Source organism: Giraffa tippelskirchi, chromosome 4 (assembly GCF_054371585.1).
Source record: "Giraffa tippelskirchi isolate mGirTip1 chromosome 4, T2T-mGirTip1v1.2.pri, whole genome shotgun sequence".
Taxonomy (NCBI): Eukaryota; Metazoa; Chordata; class Mammalia; order Artiodactyla; family Giraffidae; genus Giraffa; species Giraffa tippelskirchi.
In genome coordinates this window covers 4,685,212-4,699,678 of record NC_137278.1, presented here as the reverse complement: position 1 = coordinate 4,699,678, position 14,467 = coordinate 4,685,212, and the positions used below count along the sequence as shown (strand labels likewise).

Below are 14,467 nucleotides of genomic sequence, written 5' to 3'. Positions count from 1 at the left end.
AGAGCAGGCCCTCTTTGGGAAGGCTGCCGGTGTCTAGCTTCTGCTTTGCACAAGCTTTTAAAGAGCAGGGCGCTTTTCCCTCGCTCTAAGCATTTTCTAAGTCCTGAATCAATAATGCACTTCACCCAGCTTCTCTGAATGCAGCTTTTCTGCCTCTCTGCACCCTCCCCGCCTCCTCCCCACCCCAACCCCATCCCTGCTTTCTCTCTCTTTCGTCGTTCCCTCTCTCCCGATGTACTTTTTATTTACTTTTTTAAAACAGCGTTCGACAAAAGCGTTGGGCTGTTTGGGTGGCGAGAGCCTCCGATGGGGAGTGGGGGTGGGCTGGCGGGGACGGAGGGAGGCCCGGACAGCTGCCAGCGGGTGGCTCCTTGGATGAACAGGTGGAGTCTGTGTGCACAGGGAGGAGGCGGGGAGGAGCGGCTGAGCCGCCCGCTGGCCCTGGTGGGAAAGCGTTTGAGCTCCTAGCATGGGGGAGGAGGAGGGCCTGGGCTAATCTGGCCTCTCACTCTCCTTTCTCTAATCAATTAGAAACTGTTTACTGCATAACCGGAGAAAACAAGGATAAACACGTAGAAGACAGGGGGTCTGAAGCGAAGGAAATGTGCAGAGTGCGAGTCAAAATATATCGCCCAACTTTCTAAGGAGCCAGCAGTCCAGATTGGCCTATCTGCTTTTTATAGTAATGAGTTCCCTGTCGTGAGGGGTATGCAAATGAGGAGGTGCCATCCCTTGTCTGAGAGAGATGCCCATGTAGATCTGGTCAGTCATGTGGTACCCAGCAAGGTGCTGGGATGCAGTAGGTGAGTGTGGGGGGCCCACAGGGATCAGCCCAGGCACTCCAGCTGGAATAGAGTTTCCCACCCAGAACGTTCCTAGAAATCTGGCCGTGGGAAGAATCTACATATGCCCATGACCAAGAGAAGCATGTCTTTTTTTTTTTTTTAAGGAGTACAATTTTGAGTTCCTGGAGAGATTAACCCTTGCCTAGCCAGCACAGCACCTTGGCAAGACCCCACCCAACCCCCTCTGGCTGTTTGGCTGATGGATGGCCATTCTGGGTCAGTAGTGGTAGGAAGGAGTGTTTGACATTGCATCCTTGCCCCGCTCAGGGACAGCTTGTCCACCAGGACGGCCCGATGTCTCAGGTCATCAGAAAGCCTTGCTAGCTGGGTCTGGTGGGGAATCCAGTGTGGAGGACTGAGGAACCAAGTCCCTGCCCGGCTGCTGAAACAGCACCTGGGCCGGTCACTTCCCACTCCCCTCGGTAACCACGCCATCCTCCCTGGGTGATGCCTGCTCTGAGCTGCACTGCAGCAATGGAACCTAGGAAAGGCGAATTGAATAACTGCTCAACTGATGCCATCCTTAGAGCCAACTGTCAAGGATCCTCACAGAGTTTGGAAATATTTATCAATTCAGTGCTGGGGGCGGGAGGGGCAAGGGTGAGCCAGGCCTGGCCCCTGCATCCCAGAGTCCAGTCTCAATCACAGAAGGTTCTGGGAGAAGGTAAATGTGGGCAGGGTTGAAGTGAAAGGGGGCCAGGAGCAGAGTGGAGGGCTCATCTCTGCAGAACTGAAGTGGCTTTCCTTGATTACGGCCAGGCCTGGCCAGGCTCAGGAGATGGCCCGTGACTCTGGGTCCAAGGTGGACCTTGGACCAGGAGATGCCCACCGTGGCTGGCCTGGGATCAGGGTCTGGGCTGGGGATGATGCATCACCGTGGCTTCTGGAGACTCACTGCTGGGATGGATGAGCCCCAAGAAGATGCCTTCCCCTGCCTGAGTGACAGCCAGACTGGGAAGAACTGGCAGCAATGAGAAACAAAATCCGAAAAATACAAGAGAAGCCTCCCTGGCCAGCTGCCGCTCTGGCCCTGAAATAACACGCGGGTCAGTTTCCGCTGATTCACAAGCAGGGAGGGGTGACCTTGCTGCTGTCCAGGGCTTTTGCTCGAAAAAGAAACCAAAAAGGGGGTGGGAGAGAAGCCTGGAGGATGAGGTGGGGGGAGTTCGAGGCGGAACTGGGATCAATGAAACCACAGGAGAAGCGAGGTGGGGTAGGGGGTGGGCAAGTTAGGAGGGAGGAGAGAATTAGAGACCTCAGGGCAGCTAGAATTAGAACTGGCTCCCAACAGAATCTCCGTTTCCGATTTGTTAATAATTTATCCCCACTGCAACTTTTCTTACCAATAAATAGGAAATCATTTGTTAAAGAGAATTCCCCCGGCACCCTGGCTTTGTCCCTGGGATGAGGGGGTGGGGGGTGCCTCCGCGTCCTTCCTCCCTGCTAAGGAGCTTGGGGCTGGGGAGGTCAGAGTCAGAGCTCGGTCGTTTTGTGAACGGGGAAACCGAGGCACAGACAGCGCAAGGCCCCACCCAGGGCCACACGCGGGGCCAGGGTCCGTCTCCGGGATCCCAACTCCATGACCCCTGGGGTCAGCACCCAGGCCCCAGAGAGTTTACCCCCCATCATCCGAGGGGGCGGGTGGGGCGAGCCCCAGCGTGGGTTGGCTCCCCTCCACGTCTGCTCTTGCCTGAGTCCTGTTCTGCGCTGCTCTGAGTCCCCTAAGTGCCCCTCCCGGGACCTCCATGCTCCGTGTCCTCGCCCCAGCCCCCCTGGCCCCGGGGTCTTCCTGGCAGCTCCCCCCGCCCCGCCCAAATCCAGCCTCCCACCCAGAGATGCCCCAGGCCCAGCTGAAGTTGACGGGCCGAGGATGAGACTTCAGCCAGCAGCTCTGGCAGGCAGGTTCAAAAAAAATCTGTCAGCTGCTAAACTGTTCCCTGGGGCCGCCCACGTGCCCTGGTGGCACCCGAGTCCCGGGGGAGCAGCGTAGGCCTGGGGCGCCAGCGGCCTTTCCTTTTAGGGGAGGGACACGCTTCCTGACTTGTCTCCGAGCCCGACACCCCGGCTTCCTGTCCCACCTCGGCCACTGCACAGCCCTGTGACCTGGAGACGTGGCTCAGTCCCCTTCCTTTGCAAAAGGACCCCGTCGTCCAGGATAAAGCACACGCAGGGCCTAGTGTGGCCGTGGCTGGCCCTTGGACACACTCCCTACACCCGCTGTCCACGAGCCCTGGCCACATGAAGTGCTCGCCACGTGGTACCCGGTATAATCCTCAGGGCCACTCTTGAAGTCGGCATTCTCGGCCTCACTGACTTCCCTTCACTGGACAGCGCTTCCCTGATCCCCAGGGAATGCCAAGGTCTGGGCTGAGGCGGGGGCGGAGGTGGGGAGGCCACTGAGGCTCACAGCAGCGGAGTGATTCCCATCAAGTGGCCAGTGAGAGGCCAGGCCACTGGACCCGTCCTCCCAGCTACCAAGGGCAAAGCCCTTTCTGCCCCACCGCTGCTCTGCAAAGACCCAAACCAGCTTTGGCAGCATCTGGCAACGGTGTGATTCAGTCCCAAGACTTTTGGATGGGAAGCCTAGTCTGCATGAAGCTGCTTATTCCTCCTCCTAAGACTTGGTTACAGTTCCAGTGACGGCCCGTCCACAGGCTCCTTGGACACCAAAGTCTGGGCTGCGGTGACCCAAGCAGGTCACCTCCATTCCTGCTATCCTAACAGTCAGCTTTCCCACTTCATGGCATGTCTTGCTGGTAGCTTATCTCTGGTGTTTACAACCTAGCCTCTGACTCCAGCTGCACCCTCTGTACAAAAAAAAAAAAAAAAAAAATCACAGAAGCAAAAGCATTAAGAGATAGTTGGAAATTCTCTTCAATGAAAAGCCTGGTATGAGATGTTTCTCTGTAGCGTAGTTGGTCCAGGAGACTCCTGCTCCGTGTCTGTGCAGGAAGTTGGTCTCCACTCAGTTCTTGACCGGTGCTGGTGTCTGGGCTGGCTACCCTCCCCTCGCCCTTCACCTCTCTCGCTGCCCCACTATGCAAGTGACTTGCCTTTGTGTGTCTGTAGAGACGGATGAGCTCGGTTTCCCCAGGATTTCCTTGCTAAGATGCTTGCAGGGTCCAGAGATGCTGGGTGATGCTAGGGCGGCAGCTACTCGCTTTCTTATCTGGGAAGTGGAGGTGACCTACCTCTTGGGGTGCTGGGAGGATGCAGCCAGCATGGGTGTGGAGGGCCCAGCCCACTCCGGACCATGGTGGGCGTGCAGTGACCGTCACAATCCTCACACTGTTTCAAGCCTGCAGTCCCCACCGTGGTCCGTGTCGTGTGCGAACTTCCTGGCTTCCCCATGAAGGGCGGGGGAAGGTTGCTAAGAAAGCCCTCGACCTCGTGTGTGTGAAGCTACTATTTAATAATAACTGCTACCATTTGGGGACTTTTTCTAAGCATTTCATACAGATTATCTCACATGATATGGGATGAGTCTCAAAGGATTGAGCTGAGATTGAGCCCAAAGCTTTCACACCCTAAAACCAACTGTCTGACCCCAGAACAGGGGCTCCTAACCGGGGAGATGGGGTTCCATGAGTCCCCTGAGAAGAAAATGTGGTGTGTTACACTTTTCTAGAACAAATCCCAAGGCTTTCAATCAAGGGTAAGATTTGTGTGTGTGTGTGATACTCATGAAATGTCTAAAGAAACGATGACTACCTGTGATAATTTCAAAGGATGGCTCCAGTGTTATCCTGAAAAGTTAAGGGTGTGCCCCAAACATCGCTGGCTCTTTCTCCCTGGTATTAGGCCAGTTTATCTTGATGGTTTGTTTCATCATTAGTTAATCTGATCTCATAGAGCTGAGTGGAAATGTGCAGACTTAGGAGGCTGGCAAGGGCTGGCCCTCCAGCCAGCCCCTCCCTCACACAGAGCCATCAGCCATCAGATGCCACAGCGCTCAGGGTTGGGGGCTCAGGCTTGCACCCCAGGCTGGCTCCTCGGAATCCTCTCTGGTGCAGAACAGGAGGAAAAGGAGAACGTGAACCCACAGTGCTTGGGAAAGACTGTGGGCCACGAAGCCGCCTTCAGCAGGAGGCACCCTGTTCCCTAAATGGTTAAATGGAATTCCGAGGCCTTGGGGTGGGAGGGCGGTGGGAGAAAGAAGGGAGACAGGAGAGAGGGAATTGTGTTGGCGATGGCTTGGGATTTATTTATTGTACTCGCTGTTGATTAAGCCCGCTCCGCAGCAGGCACGGGGCTGGTAAATTCACAGGCTGATTCATTAGATTCTGACCATCTGCTTCCCGGGGCCGGGAGGGCGGGGGGCCAGCGGGCCCTGCAGGTTAGGGCAGCTTAGCACCCGCACCAGGTTGGGGCCCCCATCCCTTGGCAGAGCCGGCCACGTCTGTCTTCCTGATGACAGACAGGCTGGTGCAGCCTTCAGTGGGGACCACGGGAGGCGGGGAGGTGAGGGAGGGTAGGCAGGGGGATGGAGAAGGGGGAGAGGTGAGGTGTGGCTGATTGACAGCAGCTGGGGGTGGACAGGAATACTCTCAACATTCACTATGAGATCTATTACTATCAATCTAATTATCTTCTATTAATAACTAATTAATAGGGTGACAATAATAACTATCCCTTGGGCTTCCCATATGGCTCAGCTGGTAAAGAATCCGCCTGCAAGGTGGGAGACCTGGGTTCAATCCCTGGGTTGGGAAGATCCCCTGGAGAAGGGAAAGGCTACCCACTCCAGTATTCTGGCCTGGAGAATTCCATGGACTGTATCATTCCTGGGGTTGCAAAGACTCAGACACGACTGAGCAACTTTCACTTCACACTAGTGAGTATTTACTGAGGTCCAGGCCCTATACGGCGGAGAAGGCAATGGCACCCCACTCCAGTACTCTTGCATGGAAAATCCCATGGACGGAGGAGCCTGGTAGGCTGCCTTCTATAGGGTTGCTAAGAGTCGGACATGACTGAAGCAACTTAGCAGCAGCAGCAGCAGGCCCTATACGGAGGCTTCACCACACTGGCCCAGATAAACACACTAACAACCCTGTGATGAGGGAACTGGGTTCAAAGATGAATCAGACAAGGCGGGCTTCCTGGAGGAGGTACATCGGGGATGACTGTAAAAACCCAGAAGAGGGAAAGTGGCTACGGGTGTAAAGCTCAGAGGTGAGAGAGGATGAGACAGCTTCAGTGCTGGGTGGATAACTTTCCAAGTGGGCAGAGGAGCGTGATGCCACCTGGTGCCAGCTAACCAAGAAGTGGGCTGGTGGAGGAGAGCCCCAGAGAGAGCTTCTGGCGGTTCTTCCCACCCTGACCCACCCTCTGCTCACCTGGGGTGAGACACATACTAGTTTGCTAGGGCCTGGGTGGGCTTAAACCACAGAAATTATTTTCTTAGGTTCTGGAGGCTGGAAGTTCAAGGTCAAGGTTTGTCTGACCCTTGAAGACCAAGGCAGGCTGGTATCTTCTGAAGCGTCTTCCTTGACTTGCCTCCAGCTGCTTCTTCGCAAGCTCATTTCTCTGTGTGTCCACGCTTGCCTTTCTTGCAAGAACCCAGGCAGATGGTGACTCAGGGGTAAAGAATCCACCTGCCAATGGAGGAGACACAGGTTCGATCCCTGGGTTGGGATGATTCCCTGGAGAAGGAAATGGCAACCCACTCCAGTATTCTTGCCTGGGAAATCCCATGGACAGAGGAGCCTGGCGGGCTACGGTCTATGGGATCACAGAGTTTGACATGACTTAGCAAATAAAACAATAACAACAGAATTGGACTAGGGGCCACCCTAACGGCCTCATTTTGATGTCATCACCTTTCAAGGCCCTGTGTCTCCAAATACAGTCAAATTAATACAGTCAATTAATTACAGTCAAAAATACAATTTTGGAGGACCTGGGGGCTAAGGCTTCAACATATGAATTTGGGGGGAGACACAGCTTAGTCCATAACGAGGTGCCAGGAGCGGCAGAAGAAGGGGGAGCTGTGGAAAGAGGGTGACGGCTGGGTCGGGGGGAAGGGGAGTACCCCCCTCCCCGTGCAGACTGTGTCCTCCGGTCCCCAATGTCCAGCTGTGAGCTCGGGGGCATCTGCCCACCCCTCCCAACCCCATGTGCCACAACCAGAGCCCATTCCGCTGTGGGCAGCCTGGGGCCTGGGCAGGGTGTGACCCCCAGGCAGGCCTGCGTCCTCCAGCCCCGGGGGCCCGCCCCTCTCTCATCACCAGGCCTGGCCGCTGCGGGCCTCTGAGCCATCCCCGTGGGGCTCTCAGCCCCTCCCCGTTCAGGGCAACATCGCAGGATCGCCGACTAGAGTGCGAGGAAGCTCAGACCCCCATGAGCCGAGCTGGGCCCCTCTCCCTGCCGCGTAGTGTGAGGTCGCCAGAGCTCCAGGTCACCCCTGGGGTGGTCCAGGGCAGAAGAGGGCTCGTCCTCAAACCCCTCCCACCTTCAAGGAGGTGGGGCCGGTGCTGCCCCACCCTGGGCCTCAGTGTCCCCCTCTGCTCAGTGGACCTGATGTTCCCCTTTCCCTCCAAGTTTTCCCGGTCCTGTGAATCCACAGAACTGACCAGGTGGAGTGGACAGGGCACCACAGGAGACCAGGACAGAGCTATTTTGGTGGAACCTGCCTCAGTAAACCCCAGGGCCAAGGATCCCTGGGGGGGACTGGGATCTGGCCCTTCAAAGCTGATGGCCTGAGGTCGCTTCAGTGATGTGGGCTCAGCCCCTCAGGAGGCAAGGCGCCCACTTCCCCGGGAGCCGAATGCCTCATTTTAGAATGTGAGGCTTTAACTCAGATTCACGCCGCTTTGTTTCTGAGCAAACCAGGGACCTGAAATATTCATCAAAAGAGGCTGCAATTGGTCTGGGGCGCGTGCAGTTCTTAGTGACAGTTTTTCCTTTTAATTAATAGACTTTACTTTTTAGAGCAGTCTTAGGTTTACTGAAAATGGAGCAGGCAGTCCAGAGAGCTCCTAAAACCTGTTTCCCCACACAATTCCCCCATTATTAACTGCTCACATTAGCGTGGTGCCTTTGTTAACCAGATGTGTTGTGATTGACCCAAGTCCACGCTGACAGCAGGGCTCACTCTCGGTGCTGTGCATGCTGCGGGTTTGGACAGATGGATCATTTCTCCACCACGACAGGACCATACTAGAGGGTTTCGCTGCCCTAAAAATCCCCTGGGCTTCCCCATTCATCTCTCCCACCCCAGGCAACCACTGTGTTAGATTTTCAGGCCTCTGGGTGCGTTCACATGGTGGACCAGACCCCGGGGGTGGATCTGAACTGCCGAGGATGGGAGCCCCAGCTGGGCCGGGAGTGGGCTGCCAGCTTTCGGAGGTGGGGGGTGGGGAGGAGAGGAAGCACGTGGGAGCTGTGCCCCGCCTTTCCCAGCCAGTGTCTCCCGCGGGGCGCACCAGGCATGTGCCAGGGGCCCCGAAAGGACCTGCCACCTGATGCACTTCCTTGGCAGGGACCGGTCAGCACTCAGCGTGCCCGGGCTGTAGGCGAAGCGGACAAGCAGGCTCTGGGGACAGGGAGCAAGCTCCTGTGACAGACAGACCCCTGTTCCTCCTAGCAGGGTCTCGGGGCCAGGGCGACCATCTTCCCGAGCCTGGGTGTCTCCATCTGGGGCACGGAGCTAATACTCCCAAACCGTGTGCCCCAGAGGTGAGATACTAAACAGGAGAGAAATGAGACACTGTGCCTGGCACCAGGAGACTTTGACTTCTTCCACCGCCCCTCCTGTGGCTACTGATTGTGCTGTTCGAAGGGTCAGGAAGGCATCTCTGTGTAGGAGGCGATTCAAGAGTCAAGAGTGTGTGCAGGAATCTGGAGGCAGACAGAGGGTGGAAGGGCACGTGGAAGACAGGGAACACCATCTGCAAAGGCTCAGAGGAAGGCATCTCTGTGTAGGAGGCGATTCAAGAGTCAAGAGTGTGCACAGGAATCTGGAGGCAGACAGAGGGTGGAAGGACACGTGGAAGACAGGGAACACCATCTGCAAAGGCTCAGAGGCACAGACACGGGAGGCTTGGGGGATAGGAGTGCTCATGTCGGAGGCCAGGATGGTGGCCCCCGGGTATGGAGGGAGGAGGTCAGGGCATTGCAGGAAAGACATAGGGCTTTATCCTCCAGGCCGTGGGGAGCCACAGACAGTCCTGGAGCGCTGACTAGCTCCTGCCTTTCTTGCTTGTCTGTGCTTAGAGTAGAAACAGATGCATTTTCTGGGAAGGCCCTGGAGCTGCGTGTGTTTTAGGGATTTCGGAAAAGAGAGGCTTCCTGGTGCCCAGACCCTGGAGCACAGGCTCTGAGACCTCTGGGCACCCGGCAGGGGCCAGGCTGGACCAGGATTTCCAGTCCCCACCCACCCAGAGGAGCCAGCGCCCACCCTGGTCTTCCCCCCACCCCAACTTGCAGGAGAACCCCTACCTGTGCAGCAACGAGTGTGACGCCTCCAACCCAGACCTGGCCCACCCGCCCCGGCTCATGTTCGACAGGGAGGACGAGGGCCTGGCCACCTACTGGCAGAGCGTCACGTGGAGCCGCTACCCCAGCCCGCTGGAGGCCAACATCACCCTCTCGTGGAACAAGAGCGTGGAGCTGACGGACGACGTGGTTGTCACCTTCGAGTACGGCCGGCCCACCGTCATGGTCCTGGAGAAGTCGCTGGACAACGGGCGCACGTGGCAGCCCTACCAGTTCTACGCGGAGGACTGCATGGAGGCCTTCGGCATGCCCGCGCGCCAGGCGCGCGACCTGGCGGCGTCGGGCGCACACCGGGTGCTGTGCACCGAGGAGTACTCGCGCTGGGCCGGCTCCAAAAAGGAGAAGCACGTGCGCTTCGAGGTGCGGGACCGCTTCGCCATCTTCGCCGGCCCCGACCTGCGCAACATGGACAACCTGTACACGCGGCTGGAGAGCGCCAAGGGCCTCAAGGAGTTCTTCACCCTCACCGACCTGCGCATGAGGCTGCTGCGGCCGGCGCTGGGCGGCACCTACGTACAGCGGGAGAACCTCTACAAGTACTTCTACGCCATCTCCAACATCGAGGTCACCGGCAGGTAAGGCCCCGGGGGCGCCATGGTTTCTGGGATATTACCTGATAACCTGGAATGTTACGTGACCCCCAGGGTGTTACCTAGTTCCCGGGATGTTACCTGGTTCCTGGGCTACTACCTGATACCTGGAATGTTAGGTGATACCCAGGATGTTAACTGGTTCCTGGGATATTGCCTGATACCTGGAATGTTACTTGATACCAAGGATTTTACCAGGTTTCTGGGATGTTATCTGGTTCCTGAGACGTTACCTGGTTCCCAGGATGTTACCTGGTTTCTGGGATGTTATCTGGTTCCTGAGACATTACCTGGTTCCCAGGATGTTACCTGCTTCCTGGAACATTATCTTGTTCCTAAGGTATTACCTGGTTCCAGGGACATTATCTTATGCCCAGGATGTTACCTGGTTTCTGGGATGTTATCTGATACCTAGGATGTTACCTGGTACCCAGGATGTTAGCTCTTTCCTGAGACATTACCTGGTACCCAGGATGTTACTTGATTCCTGGGACATTATCTTACGCCCAGGATGTTACCTGGTTTCTGGGATGTTACCTGTTTCCTGGAATGTTACCTGGTACCTGGGACATTACTTGGCACCTGAAATGTTTACCTGGTATTACATCGAAGGGGCTGCTTGTATTTTTCCATAGAGGGAGATGAACGGTGGATGATAAATGCCCTCCATAGAGCCCAGGCCACCTCTGGCCACAAGACTGGGAAGTCTGGAGAGAATGGGCAGAGCCGGGCCCAGCTGGTGGGACTAGGGCTGAAGCCTGGTGCTCAGGAGGTACGGTGTAACTGCCCACTGACTCCGTGAGGGGCAGTTGTGTCTGGGGGGACCATGAGATCACCCTCAGGCTCTGTGATTTGCTAGGAGAACTCACTGAACTTGGCAAAGTTGTTATACTCCCATCTGCTGTTTGTTACAATGAAAGGACATAGATAAAAAATCAGTAATGGAGAAAGGGGCACAGGGCAGGATCTGAGAGACAACATTGCAAGCTTCCGGCCATCATCTCCCAGGGCAGCCATGCAGACAGTGCTTCATTCTCCCAGCAATGATGCGTGACAACACGTGGGGAGTAGCCCAGCCAGGGGAGCTGGCCTGAGCCTGGATTTCCAGGTTTTTATTGGGAATTGATCGCATAGGCATGGCTGACTGGCCATATGATTGATCACAGCCCGTAATTCCTTGACCCACAGGTCATGTTGATACAACATGGCCCAAGGCCCCCATCATAAATCACATCATTATTGTAAACTATGTGGAGTGGCCCCCGGCTCCAAGTAAACCAAGACACTCTTATTGGGCAGGCCATTCCAAGGCTCAAAGTTACCTCCCAGGAGCTAGTCAAGGGCCACACTTTTCTTTGGAACATGTAGGGTGTGGACAGCTATCCATACCTGCTGAGTTATTCCTTTGCCCACAGCTTTGGAGAAGAAGATGTTTTGAGGACCTTTTTGGGGGGAGGCAAAAGACCATCATAGGAGGTAAAAACAGCCTTTGATTCCCAGGAACTGTTTAGATTGCAGTTGATAAAACAGTTCCATGCTGAGATCCTTTCTTTGTTCGACAGATCATGTGCTAGTCAGTAGGAACAAGGCGTTTATCCCACAGCAGGGATAGAACAGCCTGCACTCAAGAGCCAGGCTTGGGGAGGCCCTATGGCTCGTAACCAAGGGGTCAGTTGTAAAGGGCAGCGGCGCGTAACACAAGGTCTCCCTGAGTGTGGTTCCTGGACCAGCGGCATCAGCATCACTTGGAAACTTGCTGGAGATGCAGATTCTCAGGCCCTGTGCCAGACCTGCTGTATTGTAACCTCCAGGGCAGGGGCCCAGCAATCTGTGTTTGAACAAGCCTCACCAGAGAATTCTGATACACACTTACATTTGAGAACCGCTGGTGTGGTGGTTGGAAGTACACGCTTTAGCCGATGGCCTGGGTCTGCCATAGACTGGCTGTGAGCCTCTGCATGAGGACCTCTCTGTGCCTCAGTTTCCCCATCTGTAGAAAAGGGATGATAACAAGCAGGCTTCTCTCGTTGGACTGCAGTGAGTTAAATGTGTTCAAGTTGATGAAACACTCAGAACTACTTTGCGCCTGCGTTTATTACATCATAAGCTGGCTCACTGGAAAAGTCCCTGATGCTGGGAAAGATTGAGGGCAAGAGAAGTGGGCAACAGAGGATGAGATGGTTGGATGGCATCACTGACTCAGTGGATGTGAGTTTGAGCAAACTCTGGGAGATAGTGAAGGACAGAGAAGCCTAGAGTGCTGCAGTCCATGGGGTCACAAAGAATTGGATATGACTTAGCGACTGAACAACAACAATTTAAACTACATGTTTAGCACGTTACGCATGCTGAAAAAATACTTCTTGAATAAAATAAATAGTGGTCAAAATAATGGCATCAGAGAGCTGGGGCAGGCTGAGGAAGGATCGAGTTGAGACCCAGGGGTGTTGGAGCAGAATTAGGGCCAGCGCACATCATTGGCCAGTTTGGGCGGGGGTTGCACCAGAGTCCAGCTGGGACAACGTAGCAGGGCATCTCTCCACAGCAGGCCCCGCAGACCGCCCTTGTACACAGTTACTGACGAGCGCAAAAGATAGTTTGCTGCATAGTGTGTATAGTATAATCCCAGTTTTGTGAAATATATGATATGGCCACACGCGTAATTTCTCTGTCGACTTTAACATTGGAAAGAGGTTGACATTGACACTGGAAAGAGCTCCGTTCCGGCCCAAGAATACTGTGGATGTAGGGGAAAGGCTGGAAACCTGTGTACTAACCCCTCACTGTGGTCACGCCTGCAGAGCGGGGGTGGGCAGGAGTGGTGTGGGGCTTTGGCTTTCAGCTTGTGTTTGCATTTTATTTCACTTTGACTCTCAGTGTGGATTCCAGGTGGGCCAAGGCAAGGGCAAAGGCAAGCGATTCTTCGAGGTGGGGTCAAGTTCAAGGCTGGCAGGTAGCAGTGAGGCAGGTGTGCATGCAGGGGCCCGTGGTTCGGACACCTGTGATTCCTAACCTGCCCTCACTTGGGGCGGGCTGTTTTAAACCAGGAATGTTCTGGAAACTGCCTGATATATGGTGGTTATTGTGGCAGCTGGGGGTCAAAGATCAAGTTCTTGCTCCTGCTTCTTGGATCTATGTCCAGGCTTCGGGCCATTGGTCAGCACAGCGACTTCTGCCGGCCCTGGGGATGCAATGGTCTGGTTTGCTTAAGACCCTCCCATCTGCCTGCTCAACAGCTTAGCAGTTTGGGGGTGAGAACCAGATCCCCACCCTTTCTGGGGGATGTGGCCTTTTTCTGTCCTCCTTAAACTGCTACAGGGGGTTCCTCACCTTCAGGAGTCTGCTCGAGGACCCGCCTTCCACTTTATCAGGGGGTTCAGGCAGGGTCCTGAGGTCTGGGCCGGCGGCAGGATCTGGGCTGGATGCTGACAGCCAGGACCGGTTGTACCCCTCCTACCTCGAGGCGGGTGAAGGTCATTTTTCTCTTATGAGGGACTCCGTGATGCTGAAGTGGGGCAAATCGTATGTGGGAAGGGACAGAAGGGGCAGGAAAGAGTCTCAGCTTTTCAGCCTCATTCAAATAAGAGGGCTGTGCTGGTGCTGGGTGACCGAGGCCAGGGAGGGAGCAGGCGGGCAACTGAGCTAGGTTCCAGCCCCGCCCCCCGCACCCCTCTCTGGGCCTCAGTTTCCCATGTGTAACATGAGGACTGGAGCTGCCTGGAGCCTGTGCCGCCTTGGCAAGGTGGCAGGGCGGTCCCTGCCCAGCAGCTCCCAGCTCCCGTTGGCACCCAGCCTCTGTGGGCAGCGGGGACTAGCCGTAGTGGTGGCGAAAGCACACAATCAATTCACAGATAAAGTAAGTACTCTTCAGGTGGCTGGTTGGCAGGAAAGCGGCAACTTGGCTTATCGATTAATTAGGTCTGGTTAGGTGGTTCGGCAAAGGGCCGTGACTTCCTCTGCTTCTTTTCAAAGTCCAGGTGGGAAAGCCCAGCTGTGCCAGGGAGCCAGAGAGGTAGGAAGGGGTGGCAGAGGTGGCCATGGCCTGCCCAGACCATGCCCCTGGTGTTCCTGAGTAGGCACCTGGGGACCCAGGGCTCTTGGGTGCTGGGAATTTCAGACTGAACCTGTTCTGGGATTTGCTCAGAATTTTATGACCCAGAGTCCGCGGTGCCTCCCCCCGTGGCCTGATAATGATGTAGCTGAGATTTGTTATTTGCGACGGGCTCCTTTCCTGTTGAGCAGTGAGCTAAGGACTCACATGTATCTTAGTTAATCTATAGTCATTTGATTGCCCCATAATTAGTAAATCCCTGAGACCCCACAAGCTGGAGCATTGAGCAAGCCAGACCTGATCTCCACCCCCGTAGACCCTTACCCACAGGGACAGCACTCCCCTCCGCCTCGTGTTTTTAGATAAGAAGGCCGAGGTCAGCGGGCATAGGTAGATCTCACAGCTAAACTGAACGCCAAACAGTCAAGATCCAACCCAAGAGTGCCCAAGCAAGCTCAAGTCTACCTCTATGGAATCCAAAG

The 14,467-nt window shown here is 55.4% G+C and overlaps 1 protein-coding gene across 9 annotated transcripts in view; it reads left to right on the top strand.

Annotated features, from left to right (window-relative positions):
• Positions 1-14,467, top strand: part of NTNG2 (netrin G2) — a 73,464-nt gene that overhangs the window by 21,420 nt on the left and 37,577 nt on the right. For all 9 annotated transcript variants that reach the window (XM_081590831.1, XM_081590830.1, XM_081590834.1 and 6 more), the window contains one exon: positions 9,276-9,919. In XM_081590831.1, the coding sequence (XP_081446957.1) occupies positions 9,276-9,919 (644 nt within the window). The remainder of the gene's footprint in view (positions 1-9,275; positions 9,920-14,467) is intronic.